Below are 20,559 nucleotides of genomic sequence, written 5' to 3' on the forward strand. Positions count from 1 at the left end.
TTGTAGTGAATATCAGCAGGTTGTAGTGAGTTACAAGAGGTTGTAGTGAATACCAACAGGTTCTGGTGAGTAACAAGAGGTTGTACTGAATACCAACAGGTTGTAGTGAATACTAACAGGTTGTAGTGAACACCAGCAGGTTGTAGAGATATGGTTGTGGTAAATAACAACAGGTTGTAGTGAATACCAACAGGGAAAAGCCCTCTCCTTGCTGCTGCAGGAGGGGCTGAGCGGCTGTGGCCTTCAGAGGCGCCTCCTGCATGTGTGCTGTGGCCAGCAGACGCGTGGGGTCACTGAAATGTGCCTTTGTGTCTCGCTGCAGCTGAGTGTGGCTCCTCGGTGACGGGCACCCAGGGTGTGCTGCTGTCGCCCAACTACCCCCTGAACTACAACAACAACCACGAGTGCATCTACTCCATCCAGAGCCAGCCTGGCAAGGGCATCCAGCTGAAAGCCAGGACCTTCGAGCTGGAGGCAGGAGATGTCCTCAAGGTAATTCTGGCTCGGGCAGTGGAGAGCAACACCTCTAAATGCTCTAAAATTCTGGTGGGATTAGGTGACCTCTTTGTCATCCCAGTGCCATGGAGGGATTGCCATGGCAGATTTCTCCCAGACCAGCTAAACCTCCGCTCTCACCTCTGGAACTGCACAGGGAAAGCTCCTCCTCCATCAGAAAGGCTCTAAAATTTTGGTGGGATTAGGTGGGAATGATCTCTGTGTCATCCCAGTGCCATGGAGTGATTGCCATGGCAGTTTGCAAGGTCAGATTTCTCCTAGACCAGCTAAACTTCAGCTCTCACCTGTGGAATTGCACAGGGAAAACTCCTCATCCACCAGAAAGGCTCTAAAATTCTCATGGGATTAGGTGGGAGTGACCTGTGTCATCCCAATGCCATGGACTGATTCCATGGCAGTTTGGAAGCTCAGATTTCCCCCAGACCAGCTAAACCTCAGCTCTCACCTGTGGAATTGCGCAGTAAAAACTCCTCATCCATCAGAAAGGCTCTAAAATTTTGGTGGGATTTGGTGGAAGCGACCTCTGTGTCATGCCAGTGATTCCCATGGCAGTTTGGAATGCCAGGTTTCCCCCAGACCAGCTAAACCTCAGCTCTCACCTCTGGAATTGCACAGGGAAAACTCCTCATCCACCAGAAAGGTTCTAAAATTTTGGTGGGATTAGGTGGAAGCGACCTCTGTGTCATCCCAGTGATTCCCATGGCAGTTTGGAAGCCCAAATTTCCCCTATACCAGCTAAAATTCAGCTCTCACCTCTGGAATTGCACAAGAAAAACTCCTCCTCCATCAGAATAGTTAGGGTTTCAGCATTATTTCAGTGCTTTGAAGAATCAAGGCTGGTTTGTCCCCAAAAAAGGGGCTGATTGAAATGCAGAACTCCAGACTCTTCTGAGATTATTCAAGCTCCAGGACTCTGTGGAGAAGGAGACAAATCCAGGCTGAGTTTTTTTTTATATTAACCAAAGGAATGGTTTTGAAGGAGGCATTAATATTGCAAGGATGTGCTGAGCCATCTTCCCAAGAATCCTCTGTCCTCATTGAAGTGTCACACTCCAGGAGAGGCGTAATCCACGTTTCCAGCTCACAAATGACTGGAAAGGGAGAAAGATTTCCTGTTAATGCAAGGAATGTACTCCTTGTCAGAGGAATTACATTTTCTCAGCAGGTTTGTCATCAGCTGCTCATCTGAGGAAAGTTCCTATCGATCTCCACTGGTGAGGAGCTGCTCTTGGTCCTCACAAAAGGAAGAAAAAACCCCCATTTGTGTTTTTCTTAAATCAAGGCTCATCTCTGAGTCAGTCTGGGGGAAAAATGTGGATTTTTTAGCAGCTGCTCCTTGGGAAAGAGAGTTGAGGAGATGCAGCCCAGTGTGCAGAGTAAATTAGGGCTGAGGAGGAGGGTGCAGATCCTCCAGGGTGGAAATGCTGCTCCTCAGGTGGGCAGCACTGTGGAGTTCCATCAAATCAGACTTTTAGTTTGATATCCCTGGATCTCAGCTCACATTGCCTGAAGGATTTGTCCCTGTTTGCACTTGTGGATCCAGGAACCACTCCTGGATCACCTGTAGGACAAATCCTGGAGGGTTGGAGTTGCTTTTCCAGCCTGAAGCTGGAATTCAGAGTGGGTTGGTTCTTTCCTTCCCTTTTCCCTCCAATACTCAGGATCAGCTCAGTGCCAGGAGCAAATTCCTTAATTTGAGGTGACCCCAAATGAGGGCATTTATCAGGAGCTGCTGGTTCTTCCCAAAAAAAAACCCCAAAGGACAAACCCAGGGTGTTGCTGTGAGCAGATCAGGGACTAGGTGGGATGAATTCCTCATCATTTCTCTATTCTGGAGCTCAGTGAAACTGCAGAGAAATCCTGGAATGGTTTGGGTGGGACGGGACCTTAAGGAGATCCTGGAATGGTTTGGGTGGGAAGGGACCTTAAGGAAATCCTGGAATGGTTTGGGTGGGACGGGACCTTAAGGAAATCCTGGAATGGTTTGGGTGGGAAGGGACCTTAAGGAGATCCTGGAATGGTTTGGGTGGGACGGGACCTTAAGGAAATCCTGGAATGGTTTGGGTGGGAAGGGACCTTAAGGAGATCCTGGAATGGTTTGTGTGGGAAGGGACCTTAAGGAGATCCTGGAATGGTTTGGGTGGGAAGGGACCTTAAGGAGATCCTGGAATGGTTTGTGTGGGAAGGGACCTTAAGGAGATCCTGGAATGGTTTGGGTGGGAAGGGACCTTAAGGAAATCCTGGAATGGTTTGGGTGGGAAGGGACCTTAAGGAAATCCTGGAATTGTTTGGGTGGGAAGGGACCTTAAGGAAATCCTGGAATGGTTTGGGTGGGAAGGGACCTTAAGGAAATCCTGGAATTGTTTGGGTGGGAAGGGACCTTAAGGAAATCCTGGAATGGTTTGGGTGGGAAGGGACCTTAAGGATCATCCACGGGCAGGGACACCTTCCACTGTCCCAGGTTGTTCCAAGCCCCATCCAGCCTGGCCTTGGAGACTTCCAGGGATCCAGGAGCAGCCAGAGCCCCTCTGGGCAGTGATGGTTTGATCCCAGGAATGGCTTTTCCAGGCTGGATTTGTTGTCCCTCCTAGGTCTACGATGGCACCAACAGCTCTGCCCGGCTGCTGGGCACCTTCAGCCGCTCGGAGCTGCTGGGCACCAGCATCAACAGCACCTCCAGCTCCATGTGGCTGGAGTTCATCACTGACCCTGCCAACACCAGCAAGGGCTTCGAGCTGCAGTTCTCCAGTGAGTTCCAATCCCACAGGTCAAGGTGTATTTTTGTGGTTTTGTGTTGCACATGAGCAAAGAGTCCTTTCTGGGGTGATCTTGTACCCAAAGTGGAGTTGGAGTGTGGGAGAGCACAGCATCCCAGGATTATTGAGGGTGGGAAAGCCCTCCAAGCCCACCCAGTCCAAGCTGTGCCTGATCCCCAGCTTGTCACTGAGTGCCACATGCAGCTGTTCCTTGGACACCTCCAGGGATGGGCACTCCAAACCTCCCTGGGCAGCCCCTTCCAACCCTTTCCATGCAGAAATTCCTGCTGGTGTCCAACCTGACCTCCCCTGGCACGGGTCAAGGCTGTTTCCTCTTCCCCTGTCCCTGTTCCCTGGGATCTGATCAAACTATTCCTGTCAAGCCTGTAGCGATCCCGAAATCCAGATCAAAACTCCAACATTAATTAAAACCCTTCTGATTTCCGAATGGCCCCTTTGCTCCCCAACAAATCATTGTAAGAAGAAAACCCCACCGTGGCTTTGTGTGAGACCCTCCTGGCTGTGAAATCCCTGCTGCCAACAGCTGCCCTTGCTCCCTGTGCAGGTTTTGAGCTCATCAAGTGCGAGGACCCCGGCGTGCCCCAGTTTGGGTACAAGGTGCACGACGAGGGACACTTTGCTGGCAGCTCAGTGTCCTTCAGCTGTGACCCTGGCTACACCCTGAGAGGCACCAGGGTGCTGGTGTGCCTGACTGGGGAGAGGAGAGCCTGGGACCGGCCCCTGCCGACCTGTGTGGGTGAGACACCTTCTCCTCCTTCTCCTTCTCCTTCTTCTCCTTATTCTCCTCCTCATTCTCCTCCTTATTCTCCTCCTCCTTCTCCTCCTCCTTCTCTTTCTTTTCCTCCTTTTTCTCCTCCTCCTCCTCCTCCTCCTTCTCTTCTCCTCCTCCTTCTCCTTCTCCTCCTTCTCCTCCTTCTCCTCTTTCTCCTCCTTCTCCTCTTTCTCCTCCTTCTCCTCCTCCTCCTCCTCCTCCTCCTTCCCCTTCTCCTTCCTCCTTCTCCAGGAGAGATTTCCTGGCATCCCACACCCTGAACATCCTTGGTCCCTGCTTTGCTGATCCACTGACATGAACTCTGCTGTTAATTGCATCTGCACTAATTGAGTTGTGTGTGGTGAGGGTCCTCGAGATGGAGACACCTCCTGCTCCTCCAGCACTCTCCAGACCGAGATTTGGATCACACACCCTGAACACCCTTGGTCCCACACCCTACCCTACAAAAAATGGTCCTACCCTGACCATTTTTTTGTCCTAGCTTTGCTGATCCATTGACATTAACTCTGCTATTAATTACTCCCATCTACGCTAATTAAGTTGTGGTGAGGATCCTCTGTGAGGCATCTCAAGGTGGAGACACCTCCTGCTCCTCCAAAACCTCCAGGAAATTCTTTCCTTGTGGATTCCATGAAATTATTTCCTTGTGGATTCCATGCCCTGACCACGCTTTGCTGATCCATTGACATTAACTCTGCTGTTAATTGCATCTGCACTAATTAAGTTGTCTGTGGTGAGGGTCCTTGAGATGGAAAAACTTCCTGGAAGTGATTTCCTTGGATCCCACTCCCTGGCCACCTTCTGTCCCTGCTTTGCTCATCCATGTGACATTAACTCTCCTGTTAATTGCATCTGCACTAATTAAGTTGCGGTGAGGCTCCTCTGTGAGGCATCTCAAGATGGAGACACCTCCTGCACCTCCAGGAAATTGGATTCCCCACCCTGACCACCCTTTGCTGATCCATGGACATTAACTCTGCTGTTAATTGCCCATCTCCACTAATTAACGTGGTGAGGCTCCTGTATGAGACAGAGAGCACCTGAAGCAGCTCTAACATGAAACCCTCTGCCCTAAACCCACATTTGACAAGGGATTTTTGCTTCCTTGTGCTGTTCCAGCCTTGTCCTTTCACTCTGGACATGTTGAAGTGAGTGCCACCTCCTGATAGTGACACCAACGTGTGTCCTGTGTGACAGCTCAGAGCCAGTTTTATTTCAGAGCTGCCTGACACCTGATCCCGTCCCCAGACATTTCAATTCCCTTTGCAGAGTTCCCTTTTCACCTGCAGCTCTTCCAAATTCCGCTTTGGGGTTCTGTGTGTTAAATGAATGGGGCTGATTGCTGATTCCCGTCCTGCCATGCCCAGGACATGGGGGAGTTGTTGGACACCGAGTCCCCTGGGAGATCTGCACACCCAGGGATGTGCTCAGCCCCTGGCACTCCGTGTTCCCTCTCCCAGGAGGCAGGGCCAGTCCTTGGCTGGGATTTCAGCCTCATTTATTGATGTAAAAAGATAAATCTCCGCCATTTGTGCGTTTTCTTAACCTTCAGCCTGTTTGCTCTTCGTGTGTTGGATATGAGGCCGTGTCTGAGCGTGTGGAAATTAAAAAGAAATGAAAGAAAACGGAAAAAAATGAAAATTACAGAATTTGAATGGATATGTTATGGAAATTACTCCAAATCCTCACATTCTTTGCAGTTCATTTACAGCGACATTTACAAGTTCTTTGGCTTCTTATCCTTCATTTTCTGATGAATCCAAGCAGAGGAGCAGAGCTCCTTCACCCCCACGTGTGGAGCAGGGAATCAGGATCCTGACAGGCTCTGCTTTTGCTCCCTGGAGATTCAGAAAGGTGCAGGGAAGCTTTGCCAGGTGTTCAGAAATTCAGAATAACTCTGATAACTCAGCTGAATTCAACAATTCCCTTCATCTTTGTAAGCTTTTAGAATCCCTGGAAAAAGCCAGGAATAATCTCTGTTGCAGGGTGAGCTTGTTGCCAAGCAAGAGCCACAGAAAGCCACAAATCTCCTCCCTAACCCCATAAATATTTTTGTTCCAGCTGAGTGTGGAGGGACAATCAGAGGAGAGACCTCGGGACGGATCCTTTCTCCAGGATACCCAACTCCCTACGACCACAACCTCAACTGCATCTGGACCATCGAGGCAGAGCCTGGGTGCACCATTGGGTGAGCTGGGCTCCTGTGGTTTGGCTTCTTTCCCACTTGGAGCTGGTTTTTTCAAAAAAATCCCCACGGATTTCTCGCAGAAACAAAGATCAAAAATTAAATAAAGCAAAGGAGGGAGAAGCTGAGGGACGAGCAGGGAGAAGTCACTGCGTTGGTTCCAGAATCAGGGAATGGTTTAGGATGGGATTGAGGATTTATGGGGTTTATTTCCCAGGTTGCTCAGAGCCCCCAGAGGCATCACTGCTCCTCTGTTTTCAGCCCTGGGTGGTGACACCAGACCATGTCCTGGTCCTGCCCATGGTGTTCCTGAGCTCAGACATCCCAGATGAGCTTTGGTGCCCATGGACAGCTTCCCACCCCTCTCCTTAATGGGATGCATCCAGAATCAAACCCTTTTTTCCACCAGATCAATGAGGAACATCCCAAAAGTGCTGAATGGCCACACAATCCTGGAATGGGGGTGTTGTAGGAAATCACAGGGAATGTCCCAGAATCCAGGGAATTCCTTCTCCCTGATCCTTCACTTCTGCCCCACCACCCCCTGAGTGATGTTTGCCAAACCCTTCAGGGCTGCCCTGGGTGTTCCCAGGGATTCCAGGCTGGCCAAAACCCACAAAAAAACTGGAATATTTGGGCAAGCCAAGCTTTGACTGAGTGGGATTTGAGGGGGAGAAATGCACCTTAAAAGTTCTGAATAACAACAACAATAATAATAATGATGATAATGATAAATAATAGTAGTAGTAGTAGTAGTAATAATAATAATAATAATAATAATAATAATAATAATAGTAGTAGTAATCCTCTCCCATCAGAGTTCCCAGTGCTTCTCAGCCATTCCTGGCTCACCCCAAGCCCATTGCTGTTCCATCCTGAATTCCTTCCCTCTCCATCCCATTTTCTCCTCCCTGCTGCCTCAGCACCCATCCCAGCACAGCCTGGCCCTCAGGGTGAGCTCTGTGCTGCTTTTAGCCCGTGGAGTTCTGCTGGAGGCAGGTTTGGCCTGGTGTTTTCACATTTTTATTTCATGCAGAAATTCCCTCCATTAGCGCTGCCCTTCAGAATGGCTCAATAATGGATGGGCTTGGGTGTGAGCAGAGGAGGAAAAGCACAGCAAAAACAGCTGAATCCCTGCACAGGCAGCTTCCACTCGAAATCTCCTCTATTTTTGTTCTCCTGGAAAAGGTTTTTATAGGACAGAGTAGAGAAGTCCCTTTTTCCCCCCTATCCAAAGGCTGCTTCAGCAACTTTGCTCTTGTAATCCCTAAAAGCATGAGCAGAGGTTTGGGATCAACCAAAGGCTTGGAAGAGGCCAGCAGTGAAAGGAGAAGGTTCTGGAAGGTGTCAGAGCCGCACACACCTGGTGACCCTGCCCTTCCCAGGGATCAGAGCTCCCTCTCCCTGCCCCTTTCATCTCCCAGCCCCAGCAGCAGCACAGCTGATCTCAGGGGAGTGGAGAGAGCACATTCCCAGCAACTTCATTTTTATGGTAATCCATTGGAAAAATAATCCTCTTCACGCATGATACAATTGCATAAAGCTCTCATTTATAACTTACATGAAAATTAATCACCAGAGCTTTTGGAATGAAGCTGTAGCTGCGCAGCACCAGGGGAAGGGCAGGGGGGGTGAGACAGCGAGAAAAATGAGTCTGCACCTCAGAGCCATGAAAGGGAAAGGGCTGCTCTTGCAGAGGGGGCTTGGAGTGCCTTGGTTGGGCTGGGGGTGAGGAGGAAGGTGGAGGAAAAGCAGGAGGTTGTGTGGAAAATGGATGGAAATTCCTTACCCAGCTGGGAGCAGAGGACACAGAGACATGGCAGAGTTGTGGTCAACCCCTGAGCCCAGTGTTGTGAAATTCCACTGATGTTGTTAATTCCCATTTTCATGGGTATTGACAGGTTCCACTTTGCAGAGTTTCATCTAAAAACAGCAGAGAAAATACCCAGAGCTGGAAGGGACCCACAGGGACCAAGGGTTGTTCACACTCAGGGTAGAGCTGGGCTCTCCTCTCTGCTCCTTGCTAAACTGGCAGAGCTTCCCCACTCTCACACTTATATTTACATAAATATAATCTCCCCAGTTTCTAATTTGGTTATTGGTTTTGTTTTGGGTTTGGTTTGGTTTGGGTGTTGATGTTTGGGGTTTTTTGTTTGGTTTCTTTTGTTTTGGTTTGTTGGTTTGGGTTTTTTTTGTTTGTTTTTTTGTTTGTTGGTTTGGGGTTTTTTGGGGTTTTTTGGGGGGTTTTTTTTTGGTGCTTGTTTGTTTGTTTGAGGTTCTTTTTGTTTGGTTTGGTTTGGTTTGGGTTTTTTTGTGGGATTTTTTGTTTGTTTTTTACTGCATTTCCATGCCTATAATTGAGAAATATTTGGGATTGTCAGAGTGCACGAATAAAATTCCTTTCCCCTCAGGAATAAAATTCCTTTCCCTCTGGAATAAAATTCCTTTCCCCTCAGGAATAGAATTCCTTTCCCCTCAGGAATAAAATTCCTTTCCCTCTGGAATAAAATTCCTTTCCCCTCAGGAATAGAATTCCTTTCCCCTCAGGAATAAAATTCCTTTCCCTCTGGAATAAAATTCCTTTCCCCTCAGGAATAGAATTCCTTTCCCCTCAGGAATGGAATTTCTTCTCCTTTCCCCTCATGAATCAAACTCCTTTCCCCTCAAGAATAAAATTCCTTTCCCTCAGGAATAGAATTCCTTTCCCCTCAGGAATACAATTTCTTTTCCCCTCAGGAATAAAACTCCTTTCCCCTCATGAATAAAACTCCTTTCCCCTCCATTGTCTGCTGCAGCAGGGGCTGTGCCTGGTCTCACACCTCAGGCTGAGGGAAAAGCTGAGATGTCAATGTGGAATAGCTGGATTTGCTCCAGAGAACTCCATATCTGATACCCCAGCAGATTCCAGCCTGATCACCTGGATCATCCAGGTGTTCTCCCCCTGAATTTGTTTTTTCTCAGATAAATGGGGTGGTTTAGGCAGCCCTGGAGCTGCTGGTGGCAGTTCCAGGGTGTCCCCCCAGCCCAGCTCAACCCCTGGCAGCCTCCCCCTGATCCCAAGGTCTCCAGGGATGAGTTTTTAGTTTTTCCCAGCAGTTCTGGCTCACTGGGCCCAGTTAAGGCTGGGAACAAACCTAATCACAGCAAGGCAGCCGTGGAGAACAGCTCTGCACCATCCATCCTGATTTTCCTCAGGCCTGGCTTTATTTCTCTTTGCTCAAGGTCTCTGCTTGGGAGATTTATGATTCAGCTCTTTTGGTTTCTCCCAGCTTCTCTGGGCATCATTTTGTTCCTGAGGATTTTGCAGTGGGGCTTTTTTCTTTTTTTTTTTTTTTTTCCTCCCCCTTTTTTTTATGTCTCTCCCCTGATTTATTTATGTTTGCCCCAGATAAATGGGAAAGCAGCCAAGTGAAAGCTTCCCTGTTTGCCTCTGTGGGCTGGCAGGGATTTCAGCACAGCACCTGATGGGTTTATTTTTTACAGAAGTTTTTTTTTCTGTTTCTAGGTTTCTGTCCCCGTTTCACACTGGGGTTGAGTTGCCCATGCTTGGCCTGATTTTGCTGTGCCAGAGGGAAAATGGGGCAGTGACAAACAGGGACAGGGAAATTCCTCCTGTCCAGGTGGGATTGGAGTGCAGGAGTGGATGGGATCAACTCCTGCTCCATCCCCAGGGAATGCTCACATTCCCAAGAGCTCCAGGAGGGTTTGGACAACACCCCCAAGGACAGGGTGGGATTTGGGGATGTCTGAAAAATCCCTTCACCAGGATTTCTTCTCCTGGGAAGCTGAGAAGCCTCAGAGAAAAATGAAAACAATAATTATCTGATTTGCTTCTCCTGTGTTTTGCTGCTTTGGAATGTAATTTAGAGATTGTTTATCCAACAGGTGATTGTTTCATTGGTTTTGTGTGAATTGTTTTAACTTAATAACCAATCACAGTCAGGCTGTGTCAGACTCTGGAAAGAGTCACGAGATTCATTTTTATCCTTTAGCCTTCTGTCTTTATCCTTTCTCTATTCTTTAGTGTAGTTTAGTATAATTTATATAATATATAGAACATAATATTTAGTAGTAATAATAATAATAATAATAATCTATAAGTAATATAATATAAATTATATTATATATATATAATATCAACATATGTAAATATATATAAATAATATCATGTAAATATAATATAATATAATATAATATAATATAATATAATATATAATGTAATATAATATAATATAATAATGATGTAACATAAAATTTAGTATAATTTGTATAATATAATAAAATAATCAATTAGCCTTCTAAAAACATGGAGTCAAATTCAAGACTCAAAAAATACCACAACAAACCTCACTCCAGGCCTGAATTCCAGATGAAACAACACATTCTGTGTGAGCCTGGCTGCCTGAATTTGGCACAAACCACACTCCAGGCCTGAATTTCGGGTGTTTTTTGCCCCTCAGGCTCCATTTCATGGTTTTCCACACCGAGGAGTTCCACGACGTGCTGCGGATCTGGGACGGGCCGGTGGAGAACGGGATCCTGCTGAAGGAGATGAGCGGCTCGGGGCTGCCTGGGGACATCCACAGCACCTTCAACTCCGTCATCCTGCAGTTCAACACCGACTTCTTCACCAGCAAGCAGGGCTTTGCCATCCAGTTCTCAGGTGGGATGGGCAGGGGTTCCTCAAAAACCTGACCAGACCCAGAGGGAAACCCCAACCAAACCTCAGCCCTGCAAACATATTAATTTCAATTATTTAGGGTGATATATTCCAATATTTATGGAATGTTCAGGTTTGTGCAGTTGTTTTGGAGTGATAAAAACAGGGAGTGGTTGGGTGAGTGATGATGTGACTTTGCCTGGACTGAGACACATTGAAACATCTTCCCAAGTTTGGGTTTTCTGTTTTTTCTTTCCATAACTTTCTGTCTAGGGTGTCTTGCTTGGCTGGGGGAACAAGGCAGCATTTTGGGGAGAATTTCTGCTGGGTTTCAGAGCTTTGGGATGACCCAGACAGAGGCAGAGCTTTGTGTTACGCAGCACAGCGGTGCCATCCTGGGGTTTTTTTGCCACATTTGTGTCTCATCCTGCCAGGAAGGACCAGCCTGGGCTGTTAACTTCCTTATCTCCAGCTGCACAGAAAGAGAGGGATTTCCTCTGGCTCTTTCAAGAGCAGCTTTCTCTAAACTGCCTGGCTGTAACAGACTCTCATCAACTTAGCAGGAAATAAGCTCCTGATCTGGAGCTGGGCTTTATTGACTGCTCCTGCTCAAAGCCTTTGTTCAGCAGGTGTGACTAAGCAGCCAGACCTGAGCTCAGACCTGTCCACTTTGGGATCTTGGGACCTTTAATGAGGTGGATAAGCTCACAAAACTCCTATTACTCCAGGATTTTCCCTGCTGGTAAATCCATGTGCTGTTGGCAGACCTTGAGCTCAGGCAGCAGCGAAGCTTTGCCTGTCCCCAGCTCAGGGGACATCTCAGACCTCAAAGAGAGGCAGCAACAAGTCTGGAAAGGAAACAAACACATTTCTGAAAGGTCAGGCTTGATGCTTCACAGATCTTGAGGCTAAATTTCTCTGGCACTCAGGGGAAAGCGTGAAGTGCTGGTGGCTGAGTTGATTTTGCAGCATGTGCCTTGGCACAGAACTCTCCAAAAGCACCGTGGAGGATCAGTGGGTGTCTGGCCTGATGGAGTAAACAGCCATGTGCACAATTCTACATCAAAGCTGCTCCCTGGGTGCTGCTCTTGAACTTGCTGGTCCCCAGAGCCTTTCCCAGCTGGAGTGGCAGATGCTCAGAGCAAAGGGAAAAGCACTTTTTGTGTGTCGGGGAACTTTGTGGGATGCTGAAGGAGGAGGGATGGGGAAACAAGGCATGGCCTGGATGTCTGGGTAAGGACAGAGCCTGAGGGCAGCCAGTGCTGCAGGCCTGGTGTTAAATAAACATTGATATTCAGGAGTGCTTTTAATTCCCTGCAGTGTCCACAGCCACATCCTGCAACGACCCAGGAATCCCCCAGAACGGGAGCCGGAGCGGGGACAGCCGGGAGGCCGGGGACTCCATCACCTTCCAGTGCAACCCCGGCTACAGCCTGCAAGGGGAGGCCCAGATCACCTGTGTGCAGATCCAGAACAGGTTCTTCTGGCAGCCTGACCCTCCCACCTGCACAGGTACACAAGGAAACAGACACAGATCTGTGACCTGAATCCATGGACACAAGGCCATGTCCTGGCACACGAACATAGATCCACGACCTGAATCCATGGACAGATCCATGTCCTGAATCCATGGACACAGGGCCATGTTCTGGGCCCAGGGACACAGATCCCTGTCCTGAATCCATGGACACAGATCCCTGTTCTGAGCCCATGGATGCAGATGCATGTTCTAAACCCATGGATGCAGATCTGTGACCTGGATCCATGGACACAGATCCATGATCTGAGCCCAGGGATGCAGATCCATTATCTGAGCACATGGACACAGATCTGTCATCTGAATCCATGGACACAGATCCATGATCTGTGCCCATGGATGCAGATCCATGTCCTGGGCACATGGACATAGATCCCTGTGCTTAATCTGTGGACACAGATGCTTGTTTTAACTCCGTGGACACAGATCCCTGTCTTGAGCCCATGGATACAGATCCATGTTTTAAACCCATGGACACAGATCCATGACCTGAATCCATGGACACAGATCCACGTCCTGAATTCATGGACACAAATCCATGTCCTGAACCCATATACACAGGTCCATGTTCTGAGCCCAGGGACACAGGTCCATGTTCTAAACCAATGGACACAGATCCACATCCTGAATTCATGGACACAGATCCATCCTGAACCCTGTTATAAAATTTCACTCCACACATCTTAAAAAATCAAGAAATATTTTTAAAAAAATATCCTTCAGGTCTCCACAGCTGTGATTAAAAATGCTGATTTTCTAATACTTCAAATTGTACTTCAAATTATACTTCAATTGTTTATAGTTTTTTTCCCAGCCAATTTTAATATGAAGTGACAAAGGATTTGGAGGAATAATCAGTGAAATATCAGTAACTGGGGGAGAGGCAGCCTAGTTGGAGCTAAACTGGGAAAACTCAGTGTTAAATTTAGGGCTGACTGGGGGTATTTAGCATTTCAGATGCGTTTTCCCCTCTTTGTGGCACCACTGTGAAACAATCCAGGCTGGGAGAGCCCCGGGAGGTTTGGGCCATTTGAAGTCTGCATCCCTCCCAGTCCCAGGCACCACTGGCTGGGTCCAGCTCCTGCTTCAAACCCTTTGGAGACTCTGGGTGGGATTTTCAAAGGAATCCGAGGGTGTTGAACACTTGTCTCCCTCAGGCTTTTCAAAAATGAGTCCTTAGATTTCAGTTTCTGCAGAGTTTTCCCCTGACGTTACAGTATGGGAGGGGAAGGCACCCTTGGGGTTAAAATTGGGATGAATGGGCACAGAAGAGATGCTGGTGTGTTCTTCCAAGGCATTTTTGGGGGGACTTTCAGCCAAATTTTCCATATCTGTACTGTGATTTCAGTAGAAGGATAACATTTCTCCATTTTTGGACTTGAAAAAGCTCTCTAACAGGTACTATGGCATTTCTAGACCAGCCCCACTGGGGTTTACCTGATATTTTTCCTGATATTTTTCTTTATCAAAGCTCACAGGACAATCCCACATGCTCACTCCTTCATGGAAAATGTTTCCAAGATTTATCCCATCATTTTTATCCCATCCCAGCTCATTTCCCACTCTGTAGCTGCTCTCAGACCTCCCCACAGGCTGTGCTCTCCCTGCTCTCATTCCATCCCAAATGTGGGAAGTTTGGTGGTTTCTCCAAGGTATTTTTGGGGGACTTTCAGCCAAATTTTCCATATCTGTGCTGTGGTTTCCTGGTGTGTCCCAGAAGGATGACATTTCTCCATTTTTGGACTTGAAAAAGCTCTCTAATCCCTACTATGGCATTTCTAGACAAGCCCCACTGGGTTTTACCTGATACTTTTCTTTATCAAATTCCACATGCTCATTCCTTCATGGAAAATGTTTCCAAGATTTATCCCATCATTTTTATCCCATCCCAGTTCATTTCCCACTCTTTATCTGCTCTCAGACCCCCTTCCTTTCACCCCAAATACGTGAGGGCCGATCTGGGAAACCTCCGAGCCCTCACAAAGAGCCTGCATAATAAAAAACTGACAGGAAAAATATCAGTCATGTTTTGCCACGGTGAGAAACACGAGCAGGCACTTTGAGCCTTAAAAAAGCAATAATTGATTTTTCAATCAGCTTGGCATTTAATGTGCTGGGAAGTGGAGTAAACACGACAGAGCCATTTAGGCCCAGACGTGTTTTCACCTCGTTACGGGCGAGCAGGCCTTGACAGGGACTTCCATAAATGCAGCAGGAAAGTGGAATTTCTCCCTCTCTCTCCCTCCTGGCTCTTCACTTATGGATTTTAGGAAGGTCCTGGTGGCATCCAGAGATCTCTTTGAGGTGTTTGACAGAGCCCTCACCTGGCAGAGCCACCACAACCTCATGTCCTACATGAGCCTCAGGGTCACTTCCCACTAAAATGCCCCACAAGGATTCTGTGCTGTCTCAATCCCCTCTGTCTATCACATCTCCTTTATTTTATTCCATTCCTGCTTCCCATTTGGTGCTTTGGAAGTCTGCGTGCTCTAAATTGTGAAAAACGCCAATCACTTGTTTTTGAAATTTTAAAAGTTTAATAGTAATAAAATGGTTATAAAAATAGTAATACAATTAGAATTAATTAACATTAATTCTATTCTATATAATAATTATTAATATTAATTAATAATAATTTGGACAAATTGAATTAGGAGAATATGAGACAATAAATACAAAGAGTTACAGACGGTCCGGGGACCTTTTCTGGGCAGCATGAGCCTGAAAAAGGACACAGTTAACAAACGATTAACCGTTAAAAAAAATAACCTGTTGCATATTCAAACACCTCATACATGATGCATAAATTCCATTCAAATACAGGATTCTGTCTGGGCAGTGTCAGCTTCTTCCTCTGAATCCTAACAGCACCTTTGAGGTGGGAAGAAGTTAGTTTCTTTTGATAAGAGGGCAATAAATTCTTTTTTTCTGAAAGATTTAGGTGTCCTGTGGCTGCTATCTCAATGCGAGTCCTTTCTTTAAAAAAGTATCCTACATAGCATAGTTTCTATTTTAACATTTTGTTATAACCTAAAACTATATTTAACACACTACTTAAGAGGATTAATCCAGCATTACTTCCTAACACAACACATATAACATTCATTTGAATATTTGCAAAAAGCCGATCATAAAATACGCATTTTTCACAAGAGGCTCACCCTTGGTGGTTTTCCTGCAGCTCCGTGTGGCGGGATCCTGACGGGCCCGGCTGGGGTGATCCTGTCCCCACAGTACCCAGAGCCATATCCCCCAGGGAAGGAGTGTGACTGGAAGCTGACAGTGTCCCCTGACTATGTCATTGCCCTGGTGTTCAGCGTGTGAGTACACAAGGGTTTGGTGCCATAGCCTTGGGGAGGGGACGCATGGTTTGGTGCCATGGCCACAGAGAGGGGAGGGAGGATCTGGGTGTGGATGTCTGAACTTTGGGAAGGAATCTGATGGAGCTGTCCCATGTCCCTGGATAATCTGTTCCCAGACATTTTTTGGGGAGGAGATCCTCTTATTCCAGCTGCAGTTCCTCTTTGATAGACAGAACATTGTCACATATTTTCTGGAAAAATCCAAAAATCCCTTTGGCCGGGATTCTTCTGAGAAGAATCAGAGAAAAAGGAAAACAATTCTTATCTGATTTGCTTCTCCTGTGTTTTGCTCACATGTGGAATGTGTTTGGAAATTGTTTACGCACAGGTGATTGTTTCATTGGATTCTGCTGTGAGTTGTTTTCACTCTTTGGCCAATTAGGGCCAAACTGTGTCAGGACTCTGGAGAGAGTCACGAGTTTTCATTATTATCTCTTTAACCTTCTATATTCTTTAGTGTAGTTTAGTTTGCATTCTTTAATATAATACAGTATCATAAAATAATAAATCAGCCTTCTGAGAACATGGAGTCAGATTCATCATTCCTTCCACCCCAGAAATAAATAGAACATGATGTGGCACAGCCCAGGAATCCCTGCAGCAGCTGCAGCTCTGAGACCAACCCCATCCCAACCCCTTGACTCCATCCCTACTCCTGGATCCCTCAGACATGGATAGAGGCAGGAATTTCCTCTGCCTGGCAGGATTTTGGAGCAGGAGCAGCCAGTCCCTGCCCCGGGTTTCCACATCCCAGAACATCAACGCGGAATTCTCCACTAATATGTCCTGACCCCAAGCTCTCCTCCTTTGCTTTTGCAGCTTCAGCCTGGAGCCTGGCTACGATTTCCTGCACATCTACGATGGGCCTGACTCCCTGAGCCCTCTGATTGGGAGTTTTTATGGCTCCCAGCTGCCAGAGAGGATCGAGAGCAGCAGCAACAGCCTTTTCCTGGCGTTCCGGAGCGACGCCTCCGTCAGCAACGCTGGCTTCGTCATCGAGTACACAGGTGAGGGCTGGGGGCTCAGCAGCTACCTGGGGCTTTCCCTCTGCTTATTCCCACATTATTCCACTTGTTGGAACAACTGGAGAGGCTCTAGGTGCTGTGGAAAACTCCTTCCAAGGGGAATTATTGTGTTTTGGCATCCCCAAAGCAGAGGGTGGAGAAAGGGAGGTGAAGAGGAGTGGAGTGAAACTGGAAAAGTGGTGCTCAAAAGTGTCCAAAATTTGTGCATCAAGACCCCACCAGCAGCTACCTGGGGCTTTCCCTCTACTTATTCCCAGATTATTCCACCTCTTTGGAACAAGGCTCTAGATGCTGTGGAAAGCTCCTTCCAGGGGGAATTCTGGTGTTTTGGCATCCCCAAAGCAGAGGGTGGAGAAAGGGAGGTGAAGAGGAAAGGAGTGAAACAGGAAAAGAGAAAAAGTGGTGCTCAAAGTGTCCCAAATTTGTACATCAAGACCCCACAGAGCCAGGAGAACCCAAGATTTCAGGATTTAAAGGTTGAGGATACAAATGTGTGATGAGCAGTGGGGGTTGACCAATCTGTGGCTTCCAAAACAGGGAATTGATGCTCTGAGGAAAAAGAAAATCCCATCTTTTTGTGCCCCATTCATTTGGATCTCCTGGTGCAGCTGCTGTGGACAGGAAACCATGGGATCACCTGATTTTTCATGCAGAGAAGCAAAAGCAAAACCTGTGGGCTTTACAGTTTCCTGTTTCTCCTTTCCACACCTTCCCCAAAATCTGAGAGCCCCTGATTTAATGCTTAAGCACACTTGAATTGTTCCCAGAGCCACTGCTCTCAGAAAAGCCCTTGTCTTTAATGAGCAATTTCCAAATGACAAAAGAGCAGGATTAATCAAAGCCTCTAATTATATTGCAGGCAGGGAAAAAAATTAAAGAAAAGAAAACCCCCCCAAAAAAAAGCTGTTAGAAGAAGGAAAAAAATATCTAAGTCCTGACAGCTCTGTAGTGTTCTCTGGAGTTTTTATGTGGAAATGGGATTTTAAACTCTGCAGGAAGAGAATTTTTCACTATCTACCTGCCAGGAGGGTGGAGCAAGGTGGGGTTTGGCCTCTGCACCCAGGGAACAGGGACAGGATGAGAGGGAGCAGCCTGAAGTTGTGCTATGGGAGGCTCAGGTTGGACATGAGCAGGAACTTCTGCATGGAAAAGGTGCCAGGCCTTGGAAAGGGTGGAATCCCCACCCCTGGAGGTGTCCAAGGAATAAATGAAAGAATCCCAGACTGGTTTGGGTTGGAAAGGACTTTAAAACCCATCCATGGGCAGGAACAATCCCACCATCCCAGATTGCTCCCAGTTCCATCCAGCCTGGCCTTGGACACTTCAGGGATGGGGAATCCAGGATTTCTCTGTGCCAGATGGAGATTCCTCCCCATCTCAAATATGATTTGTCCTTGTGGCTGGTGACAGGGTGGGGATGGGTCGCAGCTTGGACTCGATGGTCCTGAAGGGAATTTCCAGCCTCAGCGATCCTGGGGTTGTGTGAAATCAGAGTTTTGATTTGGCTTATGGTCCTTCAAGACCCCACTGAACCCAGGGGAACCCAGGATTTCAGGATTTAAAGGCTGAGGGTACAAATGTGTGATGGGCAGAGGGGGTTCCCCAGTCTGTGGTTCCCAAAACAGGGAGTTTGGATTTTGGGTGCCTGGGTGGGAACTGGAGCCTCCCTTCTCCCAGAATCCAAACCAAATCCCAAATCCACACCCTGCAAATGGTGCCAGTCCTTGTGAAAATCCCACACATTCTCAGGTGAAAAAAATCCTAAAAAAAATCCCATTGCACTTATCAAAGCAGCAGAGGAGCTGCGCCCGAGGAATAAAAATCCTAGGAAATTTGGTTTTTAACATTTTTTTAATATGTTTTTTAAAATTTTATCTCTTTCCCTGCAGAGAACCCCCGGGAGTCCTGCTTTGACCCAGGCTCCATCAAGAATGGCACCAGGGTGGGCACAGACCTGAAGCTGGGCTCCACCATCACCTTCTACTGTGATGGGGGCTACGACATCGAGGGGGGCCCCACCCTCACCTGTGTGATGGGAGGGGATGGGAAACCCACCTGGAACAAGCCACGCCCCACCTGTACAGGTAAATCCCACGGGAAGGGGCTGGGGGGAGGATCTGCCCAGAGCTGGACCCCTCAATGCATCCTCCATGGAAAAATGGGGGTTAATTCACAGGGGTTTTCTCAGTTTTTCTATAATTTTTTAGGGGTTTTACCAGGAATTAGATTTCATTGTTTTTCAGGGGTTTAACAGCTCTTTTTTTAAAGGAAGAGCTGATTTTGGGGAGTTTTCTTGAGGGTTTTCTTGGAGACAGACAGGAAACTGGACATGACTGATTCAGTGCCTGGCACAGGACAGGAGTCAGGAATCCTCTTAAACCTTGGCTAAACCTGATCCTTGCCAATCCAAACCCTCAGTCTTGGGTGTTGCTGAGCAGGGACAGAGCTCAGTGACAAAACAAGGGGTTTTTCCTTAGGGTTTATCTGTGGTTATTTTATTTTCTTTTCTGACTTCATGGTTTGCAGTCAGATTTGAGCTGAGAAGGGGATCAAGAGGCAGCTGGTGGGGGGAAGGAGTGAAATCCCTAATTTGGGAAGGCTGTGGCAGGAAAAACTGAGGAAAGGTGGCAAAAGGAGCTCATCCCCAGCTGTGAGTGGGGAACAGAGCAAATCCCACATTAGTTAGTGGTTTGATAATTCCAGCACAAACTCAGGGTGGGATAAACCTGATTTTTCCAATGAGAACTTTCAGGCAGCAGCACCTGGAGCAGGGGATGGTGGCTGGGGACATTTCCAGGCTCCAGGGATGCTCCATGATCCTTTTCCCTTGCAGCTCCCTGTGGCGGGCAGTACACAGGCTCAGATGGAGTCGTCCTGTCCCCAAATTATCCCCAAAACTACACCAGTGGCCATGTGTGCCTGTACTCCATCGTCGTGCCCAAGGACTATGGTACCATGCTTGGAATTTTTATGGGATTCTCTTCTTATTTGCTGGGTTTTTAATGATAATTTTTCTAAGTTCATCCAGAACTGGAGATAAGGAAGATGGGAGAGGAGGTAGCAGGAGAGGTAGCAGGAGGTGCTGTTGGGTGCTCTTTGTGCTGGAGTCAGAGAAAATTCTGGATTTGTCCAATTTTGTCCATTGCAGCTAATCAATAATTATAATTCCTCAGTGGAATTCTGCGCCTCGTGTTCCCTAGGCAGGGAAAGGGTAATGAGCCACAGGAAATTCCCAGTGGGCTGGGAATCAGTGGGAAAATGTTGAGTTAATGAAGCCAGGGGAGTCTGGTGCTGCCTCTGGAATTTGGGGATAAATAAAAGGCTCCCATTTTTCCAGGCTGTCACTCCCTGCCTGGAATAAAGGCAGCTGAAACGCAGGACAGAGGTTGTGCTGGGAAAAGAAATCCCAGTTTGGAATGTTGGGAATCCTGGGGGGTCAGGGCTTGGACTGGACGGTCCTTGGGGTCTGGTTCAGCTCAGGGGATTCTCTGAGTCCATGAAAATGCCTTGGCCCCAGAGGCTGGGTGTGGAGGGCGGTGTAGGGACAGCAATGGGGTGGCAATGGGATGACAGTGGGGACAGCACTGGGATTGAGTGAGGATGATGGTGTAATGACACTGGGGACAGAAGTGTGGTGGCACTAGGGACAACAGTGGGACAGTAGTATGGTGACATTGGGGACAGCAGCATGGTGATGCTGGGGACAGCAGTGGGATGGCAGTGTG

At 47.5% G+C, this 20,559-nt stretch overlaps 1 protein-coding gene across 1 annotated transcript in view; it reads left to right on the plus strand.

Moving 5' to 3' along the window:
- Positions 1–322: 322 nt before the first annotated feature.
- The window catches only part of LOC128937649 (CUB and sushi domain-containing protein 2-like), a gene marked incomplete at its 5' end in the record, with an annotated part of 74,649 nt that continues 54,412 nt past the window's right edge, over positions 323–20,559 (plus strand). The window contains 10 exons of the mRNA XM_054277446.1: positions 323–492; positions 3,108–3,264; positions 3,838–4,029; positions 6,127–6,253; positions 10,711–10,913; positions 12,231–12,422; positions 15,629–15,767; positions 16,629–16,816; positions 18,724–18,918; positions 19,668–19,784. Coding sequence (XP_054133421.1) covers positions 323–492; positions 3,108–3,264; positions 3,838–4,029; positions 6,127–6,253; positions 10,711–10,913; positions 12,231–12,422; positions 15,629–15,767; positions 16,629–16,816; positions 18,724–18,918; positions 19,668–19,784 — 1,680 coding nt within the window. The remainder of the gene's footprint in view (positions 493–3,107; positions 3,265–3,837; positions 4,030–6,126; positions 6,254–10,710; positions 10,914–12,230; positions 12,423–15,628; positions 15,768–16,628; positions 16,817–18,723; positions 18,919–19,667; positions 19,785–20,559) is intronic.

The sequence above is a fragment of the Melozone crissalis genome, unplaced genomic scaffold, assembly GCF_028551555.1.
Source record: "Melozone crissalis strain CALT ecotype California unplaced genomic scaffold, PUWL_Pcris_2 ptg000020l_1, whole genome shotgun sequence".
NCBI classification, from domain to species: domain Eukaryota; kingdom Metazoa; phylum Chordata; class Aves; order Passeriformes; family Passerellidae; genus Melozone; species Melozone crissalis.